The 19,241-nt window shown below is 43.9% G+C and overlaps 1 protein-coding gene across 5 annotated transcripts in view; it reads left to right on the forward strand.

Moving 5' to 3' along the window:
* LOC147035656 (axin-1-like) overlaps positions 1-19,241 on the forward strand; it is a 72,528-nt gene that overhangs the window by 21,696 nt on the left and 31,591 nt on the right. For all 5 annotated transcript variants that reach the window (XM_085845987.1, XM_085845995.1, XM_085845977.1 and 2 more), the window contains exon 3: positions 5,294-5,369. In XM_085845987.1, the coding sequence (XP_085702113.1) occupies positions 5,294-5,369 (76 nt within the window). The remainder of the gene's footprint in view (positions 1-5,293; positions 5,370-19,241) is intronic.

Below are 19,241 nucleotides of genomic sequence, written 5' to 3' on the forward strand. Positions count from 1 at the left end.
GTTCAAATTCACTTTCATGTCGACAACTCGTCACAGTGCAATGGATAATGTCCATTGCAATATGATGTGTTCGATGCTCAAATACAATGGCCTGTGATTCCCTGGGAGGATAACAGATTCCCTTTAAAACTTTTTTTATGCAACAAGGTTAGGTTTACTGTGCACTCTTACAACATTCAGAGGAGCACGATGGCCTCGAGGTGCACACACTCACCGTGAAGCCATCTAGCCTGGATTTGAATCCGCACTCAGCCATAAACTGCCATCCTGGTATTTCACAGGCACAGTCATTCATCACCGTGTATTCCGTCCCTTGGATGGACATTAAACCGGGTGTCCCATCTGCCGGCATTCGGTGGTGGATGCTAAAGATCCCACGGTGTCCTTCGCGAAGAGAAGACGAGTTGGTGCCGGCACCACCCAGGCATTCCTTTCCTGTAGTGATTTGCTGCAGACTACTATAGTGGGACCTGTTACCAACTATAATATATTGGAGTACAACTCTCATATACTACAGTTCGAACTGGAGCATTTTTGCCAGTGCATGAACAAATCACAATCTCCTTCCCGAACTAATGCTGGGAACCCACGCTCTCTAACAGAGTATGGCACATCAGACTCCGAATTATAACATTCATCCTTCTTGCCTCTTCAATTAGTTGAAATCCCCACATTCCTGATGGGTATGCATTCTACCCCTGCACCCTCTTGTTGGGTTAGCTGGGAAAGTTTTTTTGGCCAGGTCGTTCAGGAACTGACTGGCTCGGCCTGTGGTTTGACAGATGGTGGAAGGAATTTCTAATTTGTTTACAGTGTGGGCAACAACTCACCGACTCCTCATGAAAGATGGTGTGGGATCATTAACGTCAAGAACCTATCTCCCGTTTCTCCTGCCACTGCATTTCCAGGAAGACCATTCCATGCATTAACTACTCTTTGTGTGACAGACCCTTGCGTTGATGTCGTCATAATGCTCCACTTCTTGACTCTCCAGCCGTGGCCCCTCGTTCTATTGCTGTATAGTTTGCTGAAAAAACTCTTCCACACTTATTCTGTCTGTAAGTTCATTATCTGAAACATCTCTCACGTACAACCTTGTAATTGCCTCCTTTGAAATGAGTCAAGTCCGATCTCCTTCAACTGGGCCCGGAATTGATCTCATCGCTCGACACTGAACCCTCTCAATGGCAGCTACGTCCTTCATTAACTACGGAGACCAAACCGACACACAGTTATCGAAATGAGACCTCATTAAATTCCTGTACAGTGTTAACACTATTGGTTTTGATTTATAATTGAATCCCTCTATGGATACAACGGAAAACACCGCTTGCTGTACCTATGGCTGCCTGGCATTGTGCTGTCTGCTTATTCTGTGCGTCTACTACCAGCTCCAGATCCTTCCAGGCAACACGCTCCAAGGTTGCGTCCTTTACATTGCAGTAAATAATCCTCATTTTCATTCTTCTTCCCCATCCCCAGCAACTTATATTTTGTTCCCATTAAACTACATTTGCCAATCTTTTACCCAATCAATGAAAGCATCTACACTCACCTGAATATGATCACCATCATCTCTGCTCTCCACCTTGTGTCCCCACTTACATCCTCCCAGCCAAACATCTTCCCACTCACAGCTATTCTTTCCCTCCTATCACTAAACCAGTTTCCAATCCAGTTAGCGACCTGATCAGCCACTCCACAATCCGATGTTGAAGCAAAAATAAAACGATTTAATAAGCCGGCCATGTCACTTTCATCACGAACCAATGTTCCTGTGCTCTTCCTATTACTGGGGCCACACTTATCCGAACCTATCCTTTACCCCCCTTATTTACTTAAAAATGCTGAGCTGTTTGTTACCCTGCGCTCACGAAGCGGAAAACAGGGTTAAGCAATCGGAAGCGTACGTACTATGTCGTACGTTGTACGTCGTACTTGTCTGCATTTTGTTAAGAGCGTACATCAAAAACCGTTCAGCGGAGGAAATTGAAACTTTCCCACATGTTACATGAACATGTGATATAGCAGTCACTCTTTTGAGGTCAACATATGCCAAAGGTCAACATTGACCAATTTTCTGAAATCCTCAATTTTCATCCGGTTGACTCTAAATTTGAAGAGAATTTGCGTATCGGCTCACTGAATTCAACCGGCAGCTATTTTTGAGGTCAACATCGACCAAAAGGTCAAGAAGACTAAGTTTCTAAAAAAAAATGTCAATTTTCATCCGATTGACTTGGAATTTGATTCGCACATTTGGTCTATGAAGACTATTCGCACATTTGGTCACTCAATTCAACCACCAGTTATTTGAGGCCAACACAAGCCGAAAGATCGACATCGGCCAATTTTCTGAAATCCTCAATTTTCATCCAGTTGACTCGAAATTTTAACAGAATTTTCATAAAAATGACCACCATGTGTCACGTGGTCTGGCAGCCATATTGGATCCAAGGGAAATCTTTGAAAATCTTGGGAGGAGAAACCGCCGAACTGATCAATGCAAAATTTAATGAATTGCTTAACTTCCGATGAGAGATATGGTTTTATAATGATGATGTCATCGGTCACATGGTCTGGCAGCCATATTGGATCAAAGAAAATAATAATAATTTTTTTAACAAAAGAGTTGCCTCACACCAAGTCCTTCTCAAGACTGCGTGGGTTATGTATTCGAGGAATACCATCTCGTTATATTTAATATTTTTGGTCATATCCTTTAAGTATTTTATTTTGGCTTGCTGAGTTAATTTCTTAACTCTCCTCTGTTTACTCCTCGACTGATGCGAGTGTGACACTGAATCCAGTCCTGTTATTTTATCCCTCGTAAATTCCTTCTGCTTATCGTTAACAACACTGCTTACATCCCTCCTCAACCACCCTGGCCTTTTTATGCTTCTCGTTTTACACCTCCTTGGAATGTACTTACTCTGCGCTCTACACATTTGCTCCTTGAAGGTTTCCCTTTTCTGTGATGCTGATTGTCCTGTTGTGAGCTTCTCCCAATCTAAATTATCCAACTCTCTCCTCGTACCCTCAAGGTTTACCTTTTCTGAAATCTAATGTCCTTTCCCTACTATCCTGAACTCTAACCCTTAACAGAGTCTTTGCACACACAATGTTATGGTCACTTGCTCCTCAATGCTCTCCTTCCTCTACCTCCTCCACCATATTAGAATCGTTACTTTAAAAGGAGGTCTAACACTGCACTCCCCCTCGTGAACTTATCTACAAACTGGGTTAGAAAGCAATCCTGGACTAAAACAAGGAAATCCTCATCTGCTCTTCCCTTTCCCTGTTCCTGGAACCACTGTATTTATCAATAGTTATAAACATTGTAATTGCTGATTTTGTACTCGTTGTTATATCCGTTTTTTGTTTTTTAAATTTGGAAAGTGTTTCAAATTTGAAAGAGGAGTTCGAAAAAGATTTTTGATTTGAAAAGTGCAAACTAAATTAGGGTGAGTCACTTGACACGTTATTTCTATGAGAGCAGGACTAAAAGTTTGATACCAATTGGAAATCACATCACTGCCTCCGAAAGTTAAGAGATTTGTGGTTTAACCCCCGTTTTTTAATAGTCGGTGTGTGCAAATACTGTCTCGATGGATTATCTTTTATTGACTGAAGGTGAGGCCAGTACTCTCGTCCCAACTTCGGAGAATATCACAACAACTTGACAAACGTTTTCAACACCAGAACCAATCGTGGATGGGTCCGCCGGTCCATCTCGGACGAACTTTATGAAACAATTTGGGTCCTTTCAAGATAATTATATTCGAATTGCTTCAACAGATGGCTAACAACACTTTTTTATTTTTTTTTTAAAGGTCATTTCAGGTGGGAGTTGAGTTAGAATTAGTATTTTGCTTGGCATCGTCATCGTCATCATGCTCGGACTGTTTTCAGTCCACGCGGGATGTTGAGACCTCACGTTGGGGGTATCTGGTAAACTCGCCATGCTTGCAAAATCCAGGTTGGTGAGAAAATTCCCAAATTTTTTTTTAAAAAATTTGTTCAGGGTGCCGGAGATAACTCACGTTATCTTCATGACAAGCACCGCATGATCTTTAACGGCCATCAACATCAGTGCTGGCAAGAAGGTCCTCTGCTCAAGCGTCCTTTCATTGGATGGCGCACACATTGATGCCTCCCCCTCCATGCGAAACACCAGGGTGGTGGTTTATAGCTGGGCCAAGGTTCTAACTGGGCACACCTGGGTTTATAGCTGGGCACACCTCTGAGTCGAAGCTGTCCTCCCAGCCCTTTGCTTGCATCGAGTTACCCGAGTCATAAATTGCGCTTTTCTTGATTCATGCCGAGCGAGGGTAATGTTTTGAAGAATAACATGATAAGGTTGTCCTTTTGATCTGCCATCTTATGAACCTGTGCAAATAAATACACGGCTGGCCTGAGAGGTGCAGCATATGAGGTCAGGTGGATAAACATTGCATGGAGGGACATTGTCTGGCCATCTGGTGGGAGAAAGTGTCACGTTGTGGTGCAGGTGAAGGTGGCGGTGGTGGTAGTGATGATGTTTTCTGTTTTTGGGGGTGGGGGGGGCGTTGAGTTAATTTTTGCTTAAATGAGGTTAAATACGCAAACATTTGACATTGCTGGTCCTGTCATATTTGGGGAGGTGGTGAGGGGGAGAGGAGGTGGAATGAGGAAAAACAAGATCATCTTTAATCACCTCCGCCACCAAACGTGGACAGAGGTTGTTTTCACCCCTGTTTGTCTGTCTGTCTGTCTGTCTGTCTGTCTGTCAAAAGCAGGATATCTCAAAAAGTTGTCGACGGATTCGGCCGAAACTTGGTGGATGAGTTGTTTCAGTGGCAATAACAAGGTGATTTCATTTTGGTTCAGGTACAGATCCAGATCCTGCCTATCGGTGGGATACAAAAACGTAATCTGTTTAGCCTGGTGGAGGTATAAATGGAAATGTATGCAGGGATCATTGTACATATTACTATGAGTATCCCGTTGAAAGTTGCGGGAATGCAGTTCCTTCACAGTGTTTCCCACCCACCCTCCCCCACTCCTATAATTGTGTTTCACCTGCTGCGTATACAATGATTCATTCTAAATTGTCGATTTGTTTGGGTTTGTTTTCATTCCCTCTTCTTCTCACATGCTTGGATTATCAGCAGGGAGTCAAAATGCTCAATCAAAAGCGATGATTTTATTATTCTCTCCAATATGCTGAAAGTTTCAATTTTTTGAATCCGCACGAGGAGTGAATTTTTATCGGTGTCTAACTGTAAAACCAATGTTACCTGGCCGCGTGCAGAAACTCTACTTCTCAAGATGCGGAGGAGAAACCACCACGTTGCTCGGCTGGACTCTCAAAGATGGCAAGGAGCTTGGTAAGACGACAATGTCCACCCGTATTGTTTGTTTGGAAGCCTGTTTGTTGAGGAACTTCATCAATCTGAGCTCGTAACATGAATCGATCCCCCATTTTCCAATACGTGGCTCACGGCACACTCTTTTAGCCATGCTTGATACATGTTGGCACGTGCAAGGTGTGTGCCTTCGTTACGTTTGATACGATGCCGTTCTACGTGGTGAGATGTTCACGCTGCAAAGGTGTTATCCGTAATCGATGCTGCATTGTAAAAAGCTTCTCTTATTTATTTAATTCATTTATTTATACGAATGGAGGCTTGTAGTACAGCGACATGGAGAACTGAAATAAAGTAAGACATTAAACCAAGCAACGAGGAATTGCACGCGCAGTCAGGCCACTTGTACCGCTGCCAACTCAAACATTCAAAAATGTTATTGTAACACTAGGGAAAAGCTAGCAAAAAAACAGAGTATATAAATAGGAAGATCAAATGAAACTGAACTTTGCACTGCCAACAAAGAGAAGAAACAAAGAACAAAAAAACAAATTCAAGGAAGGGGAGATGCACAAAGGAAATTGTGCAAATCCAGCATGCACCACATCCCGAGATCAACACGAGAGCACCACTGACACCATATGACAAAACGCAAATACAACAACAGCGCACGCATGAAGGGTGGGAGACGAAAGCTCACAATGTGCAAACAATCAGACATCACCCCATTTTCTCTTTTTAATGGTGAGGAGATAAACACAAAGCATGTCTTGAAGAGAGGGATATGAGCGAGGGGACAGAAGTTGATGCGGAAGAGAATTTTTTTGTTGAAACCTCAATAACATTGACTATCGGAGATGTGGACCACAACGATGCAACTCGGCGCGGAACAATTTCCGTGCGTGCCCGTGTGAAAAATGTTCACCAAATTGCAATGCAGGGATCAAAAAATATATCCCTGTACTGAAAAGAGGGGGAGGGGGAACTTCAGCTTGCACAAAGCAGGAAGAGCCAATGGGTCTTAAACGTCTGTCCTGACTGCCTCTCCTGATCTGCTTGTGTGGACCACAGGCAGGATGGTGTGCAGCAGGGAAGTCCTGTTGGTCAGGATCAAGGCGGCAATAGCCGTTGTGATACCTGCTTCCTGGTCCCACAATTAGTGAAGGGGTCTCGCGCTTGATTCCTGCACGTGTGTACCAGCCAGACCTCAGTTGCACAGAAGCTTGAGAGGAATGCCTGTGACAGTGCCTGAAGGTACATCGAGCGTTTCTTGGCGAGGGTGATACTGGGTGGTTTGCCATTGCCTTCCCAACAATAGTTGGTGCAGGAATTTGTAATTTGTTCAGGGGTGCCGGCGATAGCTCGTCGACTCTTCACAAAGGACACCGTGGGATCTTTAACGTACACCAACTAATACCGGCAGATGGGACGCCCGCTTAACGTCCATCCATGGGGACAGCACACACATTTATGGATCACCCTTCCTGTAAAACCCTTCCTGTAAAACACCAGGATGGTAGTTTATAGCTGGGTCAGGATTCAAACCCATGACAGAAATGTAGGAGTCAGAAACTGTCTCCTGTCTCCTACATTTTTGTCAACTGTCTCCTACGTTTTGCAATCGTGTGTGTGTGTGTGTGTGTGTGTGTGTGTGTGTGTGTGTGTGTGTGTGTGTGTGTGTGTGTGTGTGTGTGAGTGTGTGTGTGTGTGTGTGTGTCCCTGTCTGTCCAGGCCAGTGAGCTTTCATCATCAAATATTCCACAAACCTTTATTATGAGAGTATGGAGAAAACAAATAGAAATTGGGTCAAAATGTGAAAGGGCAAAGTCGTAGTAAGTATAAATAGTCCTTGTAGCCCCGCTGCAGCGCGTCGAGCGCGAGACGTCACATGGTTAAATCGTTTCCGTGTTTCTTTTATTTATTTAATTACCATTGAGCATCAGTGTGTCTGTCCAAGCCACGACATTTTTACTCATTGAGCTTTTGTCATCAAATCTTCAACAAACTTTTATTATGAGAATATGGAGAGAACAAGAATTAATAAAATATACAAATTATTTTTAACTGTCGTTTTTCGTCAGTTTCAGTTTGAGTACAAAGTAGACACCGATTTTGCCTTTTGAGATGCTTTGTAGTTTTTATTATTATTATTATTGTTATTATTATTATTATTACTATTATTATTGTGCTTCAGGGCTCCGCACAAAATACGGGACTTTTTGGAAATTTTTTGACATTCCCCTTCCCACTGTGACACAGCGTTCCTTTACCTGACCTCCGCCTTCGAAAATACGTGACCCTATGAATGAGAGCTATGTCACCTTTATATTTTTGATCAGACTCCTTTCTGCAAGTTCGTTTTTTTTTACCGGTGGCATCCGACGGCTCAATCAATGATTTCGTGTTTCCCTTCATCTCCCTCCAAATCTTACAAACTTCCAGCTGAACTTCCTGCTTTCTCCTTTTTGTAAATGCCCTCTCGTAGCCCGGAGTCGATGCTTTAAACATCGCCTCTGGAAATTTTGGATGAAAAAAGTGAGAGCATGGTAGCTCTAAATTGGCACGTCATGTTGTGGTGAAGGGAATTCCAAGATGGCTGGGCCCATCAAGACAAAGGTGACGTCACGTGACTGCGGCTCTTTTACTATCCTCCCCCTGTGAACATCCAGAGAAACACCTCCACCACCATCCGAGAAAGCGTCACATATTTTGTGTACGACCCCTTTACTTGTATTCAATTTGATCAATACGGAATCTGAAAATGAAACAATAGATCTAAACTCGATGGGTCGGGCCACTTAAAGTCCTCCCACGACCCTTCCCATACTCATAACCAGACAGGTCTTCCTGCTCAACGTACTTCTGATGGACACCACACACGTCGTCGTCTCACCCTGCATGAGAAACATCAGGGCGACCATTTATACCTGAAACAAGATTCCAACCCAAGAGAGATAGCTCAAGAGTGAATGTGCAAACCTCTACAAACTGTTATCCCAGCTCCTGAGCTTGTTTTAAAAAAAAAAAAAACATATCTGATAAAGAAAAACTTTCTCGTTGCGTCACTGATTGGATCTTGTTGTTTTTTTTTTTCGTTTCTGAAACTTTCGTCTTTGTAGACGGATTTGGTTTTTCATCTCAAGACTCATAACGCAAATCCTCCTTAACATTTAGAAAAAAAAAATAACTATACATCATCAGACGTCAGTAAACAGAGGCAGTTGATGGCTTTCTGAATTTTCAATCTTCAGGAGGAACTTTTTTTTTTTGTGGGTGTCGTTGCTTGTTAAAACCTTTTTTTGTTGTTTTTCTTCAAGCACTACACATCGCTAGAATTAAATTGGATGTGTTTCAGTTGGTCTTCGGGACTCTAAAAATGAAAGAGATGTTGTTTTTTTTTTTTTTTTTTGAAACACCTTGCTTGGAATTGCATTTCTCACCAAGCACGCGTTTTTCCTGCACACTTCTGAGGTGTGGTCTTCAATGGAGTTTTTGAAATTCTTGACAGACATTTTCCTTCCTTTCTCAAAGGCGTGCTGAGCTTCGATGCCTCTTTGATCTGCTCAAACTCCCTCGGCGCTCACTACGTTACAGGCCCTAACGGCAAGGCACAAAACTTGCTCTTCTACATCGCGTTTTGTTCTCCTCTGACGAAGCCACCGCGAGGCCGCTCGCTTTGATTTTGACCCGCTGAATAACGGAGGCCCACGTGAAGTGCCCGATTTCCTGCCGTGCTTTTCTATCCGCCTTTTCTCTTGCTTTTCACCAGTTGCCATTTCCATAGAGATGGCTGCCTGGCCAGATGGTTCCACGTAAAGGTTTTTGCGCCTCGGTCCTTTTTCAAATGTCGGCAAACTTTGAGAGGGTGATGTATTCTCCAGTCTCTAACAAAATGTAAATTATCCTCCGCTTCAGATTATCTTGAGCTGCTTCTTTCATGTGACGTGCCTCATGCTTTTTGCCAGTAATCCTCACTCGGCTTTGTTACTGAAACTAATTTTCCTGGCGCAAGCCGAAGGAATTGTTCCTCCAGGTTCCACAAGTTAGTGTCGAGCTTGACGCACCTTGTCGACGAGATTGTAGTGAACGACAAAAGGACATTGAGAAAAATCTTTATCGAGACACATTTTGAACACAAATATTGTACTTTGTACAAAAAGCGTGTTTTTTTGGGGGGGGGGGGCGGTTTGCATACCTTTTGTGTCCGTCGAGCTTTTAAAGCCTTTGCTATAGCTCGGGCCCAGGATGTTCTGTGCAGGAAGTTTGACCCCAAGCCTGACCCAGACAGGAATTCTGAAATTTTTCCCCCCTAGATTTCAGACACACAGCTTGTGCCCTGTGAAAAATGTTGTTTGACGTTTTGATGTCTGAAGGCAGGCTAGACGAACAGCAATGTGTCTTTCAATGAGCTGAGCATTCCGGGAGTTCCACACGCGCAGGTACCCGAGTGATCAGTTGAATTGGCTTGCAGTATAAGACTTTCTTTGACAGTCTAAATCCTCCACATCAAAACGAAGGAGGAATTAAGGAAGGAAATATTTAATAACTATGGATATAACAAAAGGTTGCTTTGTAATCTTCTCATCCTCAGCTATCCAGAATGTCAGGCAATCTTGTGAATGTCTTAACAGGTGTTGAAAAATTCCAAAGCCTCTGAAGCTTGGAGGTTGTTACATCAAGGTTGGTGATTAGTGCAGATATAGGACTAAATAGCTACTTCTTTTGAGAAATTATATGCTTGCAAAACCGTCTCTTCGTGCTCTTCTTTCCTGTTCTGTGGCTCTGTGTCGTTTGGCTGAAAGAAGACTGACGGAATAACATTGTCGTGCACATTGTAGGGGAACTGCAGTGATTTTGACGGGGTGCATTGTGACGTCACTGACATTGTGACGTTTTATGCACTCACATTGTGACGTTTTATGCACCTGAGTGGATACAACATCTCATTAGCTCTTCTCATCCAATGTGATGGTGCTCTTAATTTCAACAACAACACATTGGTAATGATCTCTATCTCTCTCTCTCTCTCTCTCTCTCTCTCTCTCTCTCTCTCTCTCTCTCTCTCTCTCTCTCTCTCTCTCTCTCTCTCTCTCTCTCTCTCTCTCTCTCTCTCTCTCTCTCTCTCTCTCTCTCTCTCTCTCTCTCTCTCTCTCTCTCTCTCTCTCTCTCTCTCTCTCTCTCTCTCTCTCTCTCTCTCTCTCTCTCTCTCTCTCTCTCTCTCTCTCTCTCTCTCTCTCTCTCTCTCTCTCTCTCTCTGACTGTTTCAGCCCATGGCAAGTTTTATACTCATTGGTTTGCCTTTGCCTTCCCAGCAATGGTTGGCGAAGAATTTTGTAATTTGTTCAAGGTGCCAATGACAATATATCTACTCTTTGTCTTTTACGTCGAACGGCTAATGTTGGCAGACAGTACACCCAGCTTATCGTCCAATGGAGCTGGGACGGCACACCACGTGATGCAACACCCCACCTGCGAAGCACCAATCCGGCAGTTTATATTCAGTTCGGTAATCAAACCCAAGCGAGACACCTCAAAGATAAGTGTGCTCACTCTGCACCAACCTGTCGGATATTGCCACTTATATTATTGGGGGAAAGTAGATCGAAGGAGGGGATGTTCAAAACCAATCCATGATTCCAATTCACTCCAGTTTCCCCTGCTCTACACACTGCTCTTGCCAATAAATTTAGTCGGTTATTCATTTAGTTACACAAGTTCTAAATAGCAATAAAAAAAGTAATAACATCTCATCCAGTTGCGTGTGTTCGTGTGTGTTGACAGGTTCACACGCGCATCTGTGTGTGTAACATTGTTGTTTTTATGTGAGATAAATAAAAGAATGAATATTGTTGTTTTATGCACCTGTGTGTGCACGTCCGCACACGCAGGTGTGCATCCAGGCGCAGGAGTATCTGTCCGTTATGTTGCCATCCCAAGGCACCTTCCTTTTTTCTTCTTCGGTTCTTCGAACTTGAGTCCATACTCGATGAATATCTCATTTGACCAGCTATCAACCAAGGTCGATAAGCTAAAGGAGATGAACCGAAAGCAGTTCCACGGCAGTAGAGGATTCTGTCTGCGAGGATTCATGTTCGAACATTTTTCTGCCATTAAAGTTTTGGTTCCATACATCAGCTCGGGCTTTTAGAACCATTTGCGGAGCTCTTTCAATGGAGCCGTGAGTTTCGCGGAGACGGATTAGATACGGAGTCTAAAAGTGAGAGCCGTGAAGCATTCCTGCTCCGCAGGGTGCTGGACTCATGCTGTCCCAGCTTGCCAATTTACGGTGTGGGTGGTCTGAACAAAACTTGAATACATTTCTTTTAATACCCCCAACCAACTCGTTGCATCCTTTATATTTAAAAAAAAAAATGATTCTTTTATGCCATAAACCATCAGGAAGAACCCAAATTGTTGATCAACTGCACAACTTACATTCAGACAGCCATTATGATTTTGTGATTACTTTGAGATTTTCCTTACATTTCCTGTTGCGCTTGCAGCAAGAACAGTGATTATTAAAGGTATTAAAATACTGAGCACATCAAAGTATTCGAAGCACGAACTTGCCTGACATCTGCCAATTAGCGGATTCCTGCTTTCGTTTTGGCCTCAAAATTGGTTGATTTAATATGGCTGTAAAATTGAGCGCGTTATGGCTGCTCGGATAGCTTAGACATGGCACACTCATCTTAGAGCTGTCTCGGCCGGGTTAGAATCTCATCCCAAGTATAAACTGTCATCCGAGTGTTTCGCAGGCAGGACGAGGCATCAGCGTGTGCCGTCCCTCGGATGGACCATAAACTGGACGACCCGTCTGCTGACATTAGTTGGTGGACCTTAAAGCTTGGTGGACCAGGTGATCCAAGGATCCTGAGTTCAAATCCCACTCGGCTGTTGAATTAATACCAGGTGGGGTTAACTCGGCTTGTCATCCTTCCGAGGTCGGCAAAATGAGTGCCAGCTTGCTGGTATACTGTGTCGGAGTGGTGACCAGTCCAGGATTGTGCCCAATAGCCCAGGAGACTGCTTAGGCAGCACCAACGCTCTGCACCGAGTGTGGTCCCGATGGATGGAGTAGTAGTCGTCGTCGTAGCAACAGCAGGAGCAGCAGAATTGGTACAGTTGTGATTGTATGCATATCGACATTGTCGGAAAAAAACGAAATTTTGAGAAATGTAAAGTCGTTACACGGTACAAGTTTCTCAAATTCCAGAAAATGCATTTTGAAGATTAAAAAAAAATTTTTTTTTGTTAAACAAGTCAATACCCACCCTCGCTCGGGGGAGAGAGAGGATTTGTTTACAGAATTTGCATCGTTTCCCATCCTCAATACCTTCTCCCTCCAGCAGCAGTCAGTGGTTAAACCCCTTTCACCATTCCACACGTCCAGGCGAAAACAGCAAGTTGTCTCCGCACACTCGCAGGGGGAACTTGCTCGGGCAAGGGGTGGAGTTGACAGAGGGGTGAGTCGAGATTTATTTAATACTCACGACCTGACCATGGGTACCGTGGGCACAAATGCAAAAGTTGGTGGAGGTAGGCCAAGCTGTTGTCGATTCTACAAGGTACAAACATACATAACGGTACACACGCAAAGATCGTCGGCACAGGTGCTACAGCCTGGTGTTGGCCAAGTGGTGAGGGTGGTTGGTTTGGGATTTTAGGGTCCTGAGTTTGAGCTCTGTTGGCTGCTGAATTAACACCAGGTGGGGTTGACTCGGCATCTCATCCTTCCGAGGTCAGCGAAATGAGTTCCAGTGCACTGGTATCGTGACACAGCATCGGCGGCGCAACCGTGCCCCCCAAAAAAATGAGAGCTATTGGAATTATTTAAGGGAGTGACTGACTGGGTAGATTAAGAGAGTCCAGTTAAGGTACTATACCTAGACTTCCAAAAGACGTTCAATAAGGGACTACATGAGAGACGGATAGTTTATATGAGGTCTTGTGGAGTGACGGGTCGGGTCGCGAACTGGATTCACAAGTGGCCGAGGAATAGGAAGCTCGGAGATGTTGTGAGTGGGAGGATGTCAGGCTGGGAAGTTGTATGAAGTTGAATACTTCAGGTATCAGTACCACGGGCTGTTATTGTTTGTTTTATTATCCCATGCACAGAGTGAAAAGTGGGGTTTAGCAATTGGGTCACTTTGTCTGTCTATCTGTCTGTCTGCCTCCAGACATTAGTATGTGATCGAGGAACCACTTGATTTCAATTGAATTTGACACTGAGAACATGCATCGGACACAAACCTGCAGGTTTGCAGTACGTTGGCTCTGAATTCGGCTAATTGTACGGCATCTCGTCCCGAGTGCGCATGCGCACAGAGCAGTAAGACAGTTGTTTAGTCTGTCTGTCTGGCAGTCAAACAAAATTGAAAATCATTCCAAACAAGAAACGTACTGTTTTTACGGACGTCATACAGGACACAAACAACAGGCACGAAGAACTAATTCAACGTGTTGAATAAGGTGGTGTATCAGACGCTGCATCAACGGTGGCAAACTTCCGAATATTTTTGTTTTACAACCTTTAAAATCTTTATTTTATTTCTATTGAATTGATCGCCTCCTTGGCACTTTCAAAACCTCCAGTTTGGCATTGCTTGGACAAATTACGACGTCATTTTACGCCATGTTGACCAATGAAATTTGCCGCTCACGCTCTCGGCGTTGGGGAACATCGAGATTCCGACAAAATGGTGGCTCTTAGGAAATATGGATCGTGCTCAGAAATGCAAAACAAGAGTTTAAAAGACCCTTCACATGTCCTTTTTCTCGATACCGCGTGGGGGTAAGATGTTCGATGAAAGTCCCTCGTGTTTCAATGATTTCAACAGTGGGGATAAGAGTAAACGTTCAAAATTTGGCAGTTAACACCGAGTTTGGAAGTAATGCGGATGGCATAGAGTGGGAAAGGGTGCAAGGGTGTATATAGGATCATGTTCTGGAAAACCGAGATGTTCTCATTGCACGGGCAGAGAATGAGAGAGGCCATTCGATGCCAGGAAAAGTACCGCATTAGGCATTGGCAGGAATGAAAGGATTAGGGATTTCCTAAAGTAAGAGTCGGTTTTGGAGCATGCAACACAACACAATGATCTGTGGGTCGTGGATGTGGGGTCGAAGGAGCCTGTGCAGTGCCAGGCGGCGATGGGGGAAACAAATCGATTTTTGGTTGTATTCGCAGGGGCAATCATTTATAGATCAAAGGAGGTGAGGTTAACATTGCATAAGGACTTAGAGATGCCTCATTTCGATTATCGAGTGCAGGTTTGCTCGCCATATTTTAATGAACAACGTAGCTGCCACATAAGGGTGGTTTAGCGCAAATCTACCAGATGGATTCCATTGGTAGATATGTTGAGCAATAAAAAGTGGCTGATGGAGAAAGAGCTTCTTCTATGTATAAAAAAGCAGGTAATTATGAAAGGGTCTCATTCAATGTTTTCGAAACATGAAAGACAATGAAGGGAAGCGATGAAATAGTTGTAGCGAAGGTTTTTACTTGGATGGATATTTTGCAGGACTTGTGGGAATACCTCGAGAATGAAAAGGAGAGCTAAGACTGTAGGAAGGCTGTAGTATTTCACACATAGAGTCGTTAATACTCTTACTGGTAAGGTGGTAGTAACAGGGATGGTAGATACGTTTAAGATGCATTAGTATGTGTGCTGCGACGCAATGGCGATCGAGGACGACGGGCACCTACCCAGAAAGACTCGCTAATTTGGAATGAGACCGGGTGTTCATGTGGTGACGTTTGTGTATTTCTATATCGTCTGATTCTTATATGTCTCTGCTGCCTAACTCTCTATCTACTGATTCATAATAATCAAAAATATGGGCAATACCCCCTGGGCGCTCACCTGGTGGAATAATGAGACTGAGGAGGAAGTCAACGTAGGACGGAATCAGTTAAATCTACCAATAAACCAATGCTGTTGCAAATATCTGTATTGGGAAGCAACCATACCCCCACCCCACTCCACCTCTTACCCCACACCCCTGTAAATTCACTTAGACCCCAATTTTTTTTTTAAATAACGTGAACAAACTTTGTTACATCACAGGTAATGAAGGTTATGGTCAAGTTTCATCGGAATTATGTGTGTGGTTTCTGAAAAGAAAGCAAATACCTATTTGGGGGGGGTGGGGGGCAAGCCCCCGTAGACCCCCTCAAACCCTGATTTTTTGGGGGTTTTATGCCGTGAACAAACTTTGATACATCTTCGGCGATCAAGGTGGTGGTCAAGTTTCATCAAAATTGTTTGTGGAGTTTCAGAGAAGGAGTTGAAAGTGTTTGTGGATGGACTGACGGACGGACTAATGGACGGACGACACGCAATCCCATGAGCTCCCCAGAACTACGTTCCAGGTGAGCTAATAATATGAGTTCCCTTACAAGAGACTTTGGTATGACTCGGCCGGGGTTGAAACCGCTGACCCCCGCCCCCCGCCCCCCAAACTCAGAGAGGATGCTCGAGTCTAACCATTACACCACTGAGGCTCCTTCCTTCCCATCTCTTTCTGTCCCCTACCCGAGACCCCTACCCTTTCCACGGTGTGGGACACTCACGTGTTTAAGAACACTCCTTAAGTATCAAGAGTGGTGTGGAGGCAGTTTGTTTCAGGTGAGATGACCTGAATGGTCTTTCACTAGCTATGCTTAATGAACAACAATGTGACGTTGTTTTGCTGTGCACATGTGCGTATAATGATTTATGTTTTTCATAAATTGTCCAAATTTGTGAAAAGTTGAAACATCAACTGGGTTTATGTTCATACAGGTTTTTGTTGACAAATATCCAACGAAAGTTCGCCAAAAGTTCCCATGAAAGACCTATTCCCCACCCCCCCCCCAACTCGTAAATAAATGGTCCCGCGCCAGCCAATCTCTACACTGATGGTCATTCTTTTCTTTGTAGTTTCCATCCAGTGTCACACACATTCTTCTCAGCACTTCGGTCAATCTTTGTTGAGGCTTTGTCAAAACTTTCAGTTGAATTGATCTTACATTGGGCTGAAGAAAAAAAAAAAAACCACATGAAAGGAGTTAACTGTACATTTTGAGCGAATGAATGAAATGAACATTCCAACAGTTAGCATGTTCATGTTCAGGGAAGCAATCATTGTGTCGTGTTTGTTGTACGGAGCCAAAAGGATCAGTTTAACCCGCATCCATCCGCAGGCCGAAGTGTTTGATGCGAACAGTGTTCCCATGAAGGTGAACTATTGTTGGCTGGCAGGAGAGCCTTAGGTACGCTTAATTGTCTCTGAGCTGTTTAGCCTGTGTTGGCATCTCGACCCAGCTGAAAACTGTCAACCTGCTATTCCGCAGACAGGACGATGCACCTGTGTGTGTGTGTGTGTGTGTGTGTGTGCGTGCGTGCCATTCCTTGTATTCATGGTGAACTGGGCGGCCCGTATACCAGCACTGATTGGAGGTGGACGTTCAAGATCCCCACGGTGTCCTCCATGAAGTACTGAATTTGGCTCGTGCCGTGCCTCGCAGGCGTTGGAGGGAGAGAAGGTTCGGAGGACATCGGATTAGGGGGGAGAGAGAGAGAGAGAGAGAGAGATAGAGAGAGAGATAGAGAGAGGGAGAGAGAGAGAGAGAGAGAGAGATAGAGAGAGGGAGAGAGAGTGTAAGGGGCATCAGGGAAGAAACAGCACTGCAAAATAGCTTTCGAAATTGCCATAGACCCTGGGCATATTACAAGCTATGTTGTCAATCGGAACACAAGGTGCGGGTACCTCCCTCTGCGAGTGATTTATGAAACTATTTTGCAACCCCTTAACCCAATTATATCAGCCCCAATTACTCTCTGGCCTCAGTTGCTATTCGTCAAGTCGTATGCAGGAATAAGATTCCCACTGTCTCATGAACTCGACCGGGGAACGTGGCCAGTCTTTCAAGAACTGCTTGGCGAGGCCCGACATTCAGCAGAAGGTGGAAGGAATGTATGGCTTGTTCAAGTTGCCTTGAATTTTACAAACTTTCTGCTTTATTGGCCGATCCCTGTTGACCTTTCCATCATTTATTCCCTCCTCCTTTGCTCAAACTTTATTTTTAGATCCTCGTGGAGGATCTCCAAGTCTTACTCACGTTGTTGTTCTTCATCTTCTTCTTGTGGACTTTTTTGTTTCACAGCCTACAGTTTTCATCGAAACTTCCTGAAACTTGGCATATATATGTAAAAAAATACCCCGCGCAGACAGTAACCATCTCCGATTGTGAAAATTCCTCCGAGAAAAAAAAGTTATGACGTCAAAATATCTCCGCTAATGGAAATCGCCTAAAAAATTATCTCCAAAACTAGGCAAGCTTTTTGAATTCTGTTTGCGGGAATCGAACAGGGCATTAGCAGAGATGAATTACCGCAAACCTGATACATCACAATGACGTCATATTCGTTTTTTTAATGACGTTATCATTAAGAGGACGGGGATCCGAGCTCATTTGAGCTTGTTTATGAACTAAGCCCTTTTCCTAACCACTTGCGGCTTCCCTTTGCCAATGTCTTTGGGAAATGGACAGTTGCAGACATTGCCATAGCTGTGGCACAGTTGTGAGTTCCCTTACAAGGAACTTCAATGCAGGCCCATTATGTCTCCATGATGGTTGCTTGTCTGTGCTCCATAATTTTATTTTGTGATGCTGAGCATCAAGCAAGGAAGCAGCTCATACCATTTTTAAAGTCTTTCATCTGCCTCGGGTTCGAACCGCCGACCTCCCGGACTCGGAGCAGACGCTCAACCCATCAAGTCTGGTCAAATCATAATTTATTTGCTCATAATGAATCCGTTGCGCACAGGCATTGTGCATTTCTAGCGAATTGTGTTGAAACATTTTTGTTTTTTTTTCAAAATGGCCACATTCAAGTTTTATTTTTCCTTGAAAGTTCATGAGACAGACTGGTTATTCTCAGCCCTCATGAAACAATGTGGAGGTTGAAGAGTGCCTGAACGTAAATCCTTAGGGCCAGTTTGGCCTGCACACCATGAATGGAAGAAGGTGACGTGTGTGGTTATAAGGTCAGTAATGTGAGCCAAGCTTCCATGCCTTTTAGAAAGCATGTTCGGGTTTGGAAAAGAAAGGACCAGAGACTGAAAGAAATGCATTTCCCAAGCATCCCTTTCCAGCAAGTGATGAACAATTGAATTTAGCGATCATCATCATATTGTGATGGACACGACCACAACTACTTTTTTTTGAAGCACGTCTTTCACGAATTGGCTGTCCACACCTGACGTTCGACTGAAGGTGATTTGGGCAGGAATTGTTAATTTGTTCAGGGTGTCAGAGATACAAAGTGCGAGAGACACCATGAGATTTTGAACATCAACCAACTAATGCTTGCAGATGGGACACCCATCTGAACATCCCACCGATGAATGGTGTACTTTGTGATGCAGCACCCTGTCTGGAAAGCACGAATCTGAGAGATTACACTTGGGCCTTGGGTTATGGACAACACATACACACAAATACATGGATGTATATATATATATATTTTTTTAATGGAGAAAATATTTATATTATATTATATTCCAACGAGTGTGGGGACGATTCTGGCCCAAGTCTTTTTTAAACCGGCTGGCCGAGCCTGACATCAAACTGCAGCAGGAATTTGTACTTTTTCAGGGAACCAGCAATAACTCTTCCACTCTTCATGAAAGATACCAGGGAATCTTGAGACACCACCAATGACCGACTGCTTGCAGAGCGGTCCTACTTTCGGACGTATCACCGTGCGTGTAAAAAAAAGTAAACAAAGGTGACATTTTATAGCCTGGTCAAGATTCGAACGCAGATTAGACAACCGAAAGGCGAGGGTGCATACCTCCAGCTGTCTAGTCTGGGTTTAAATCCTGACCCAGTTATAAAGC

Source organism: Eptatretus burgeri, chromosome 1 (assembly GCF_056783735.1).
Source record: "Eptatretus burgeri isolate ZD-2024b chromosome 1, Ebu_testis_v1, whole genome shotgun sequence".
Lineage (NCBI taxonomy): Eukaryota > Metazoa > Chordata > Myxini > Myxiniformes > Myxinidae > Eptatretus > Eptatretus burgeri.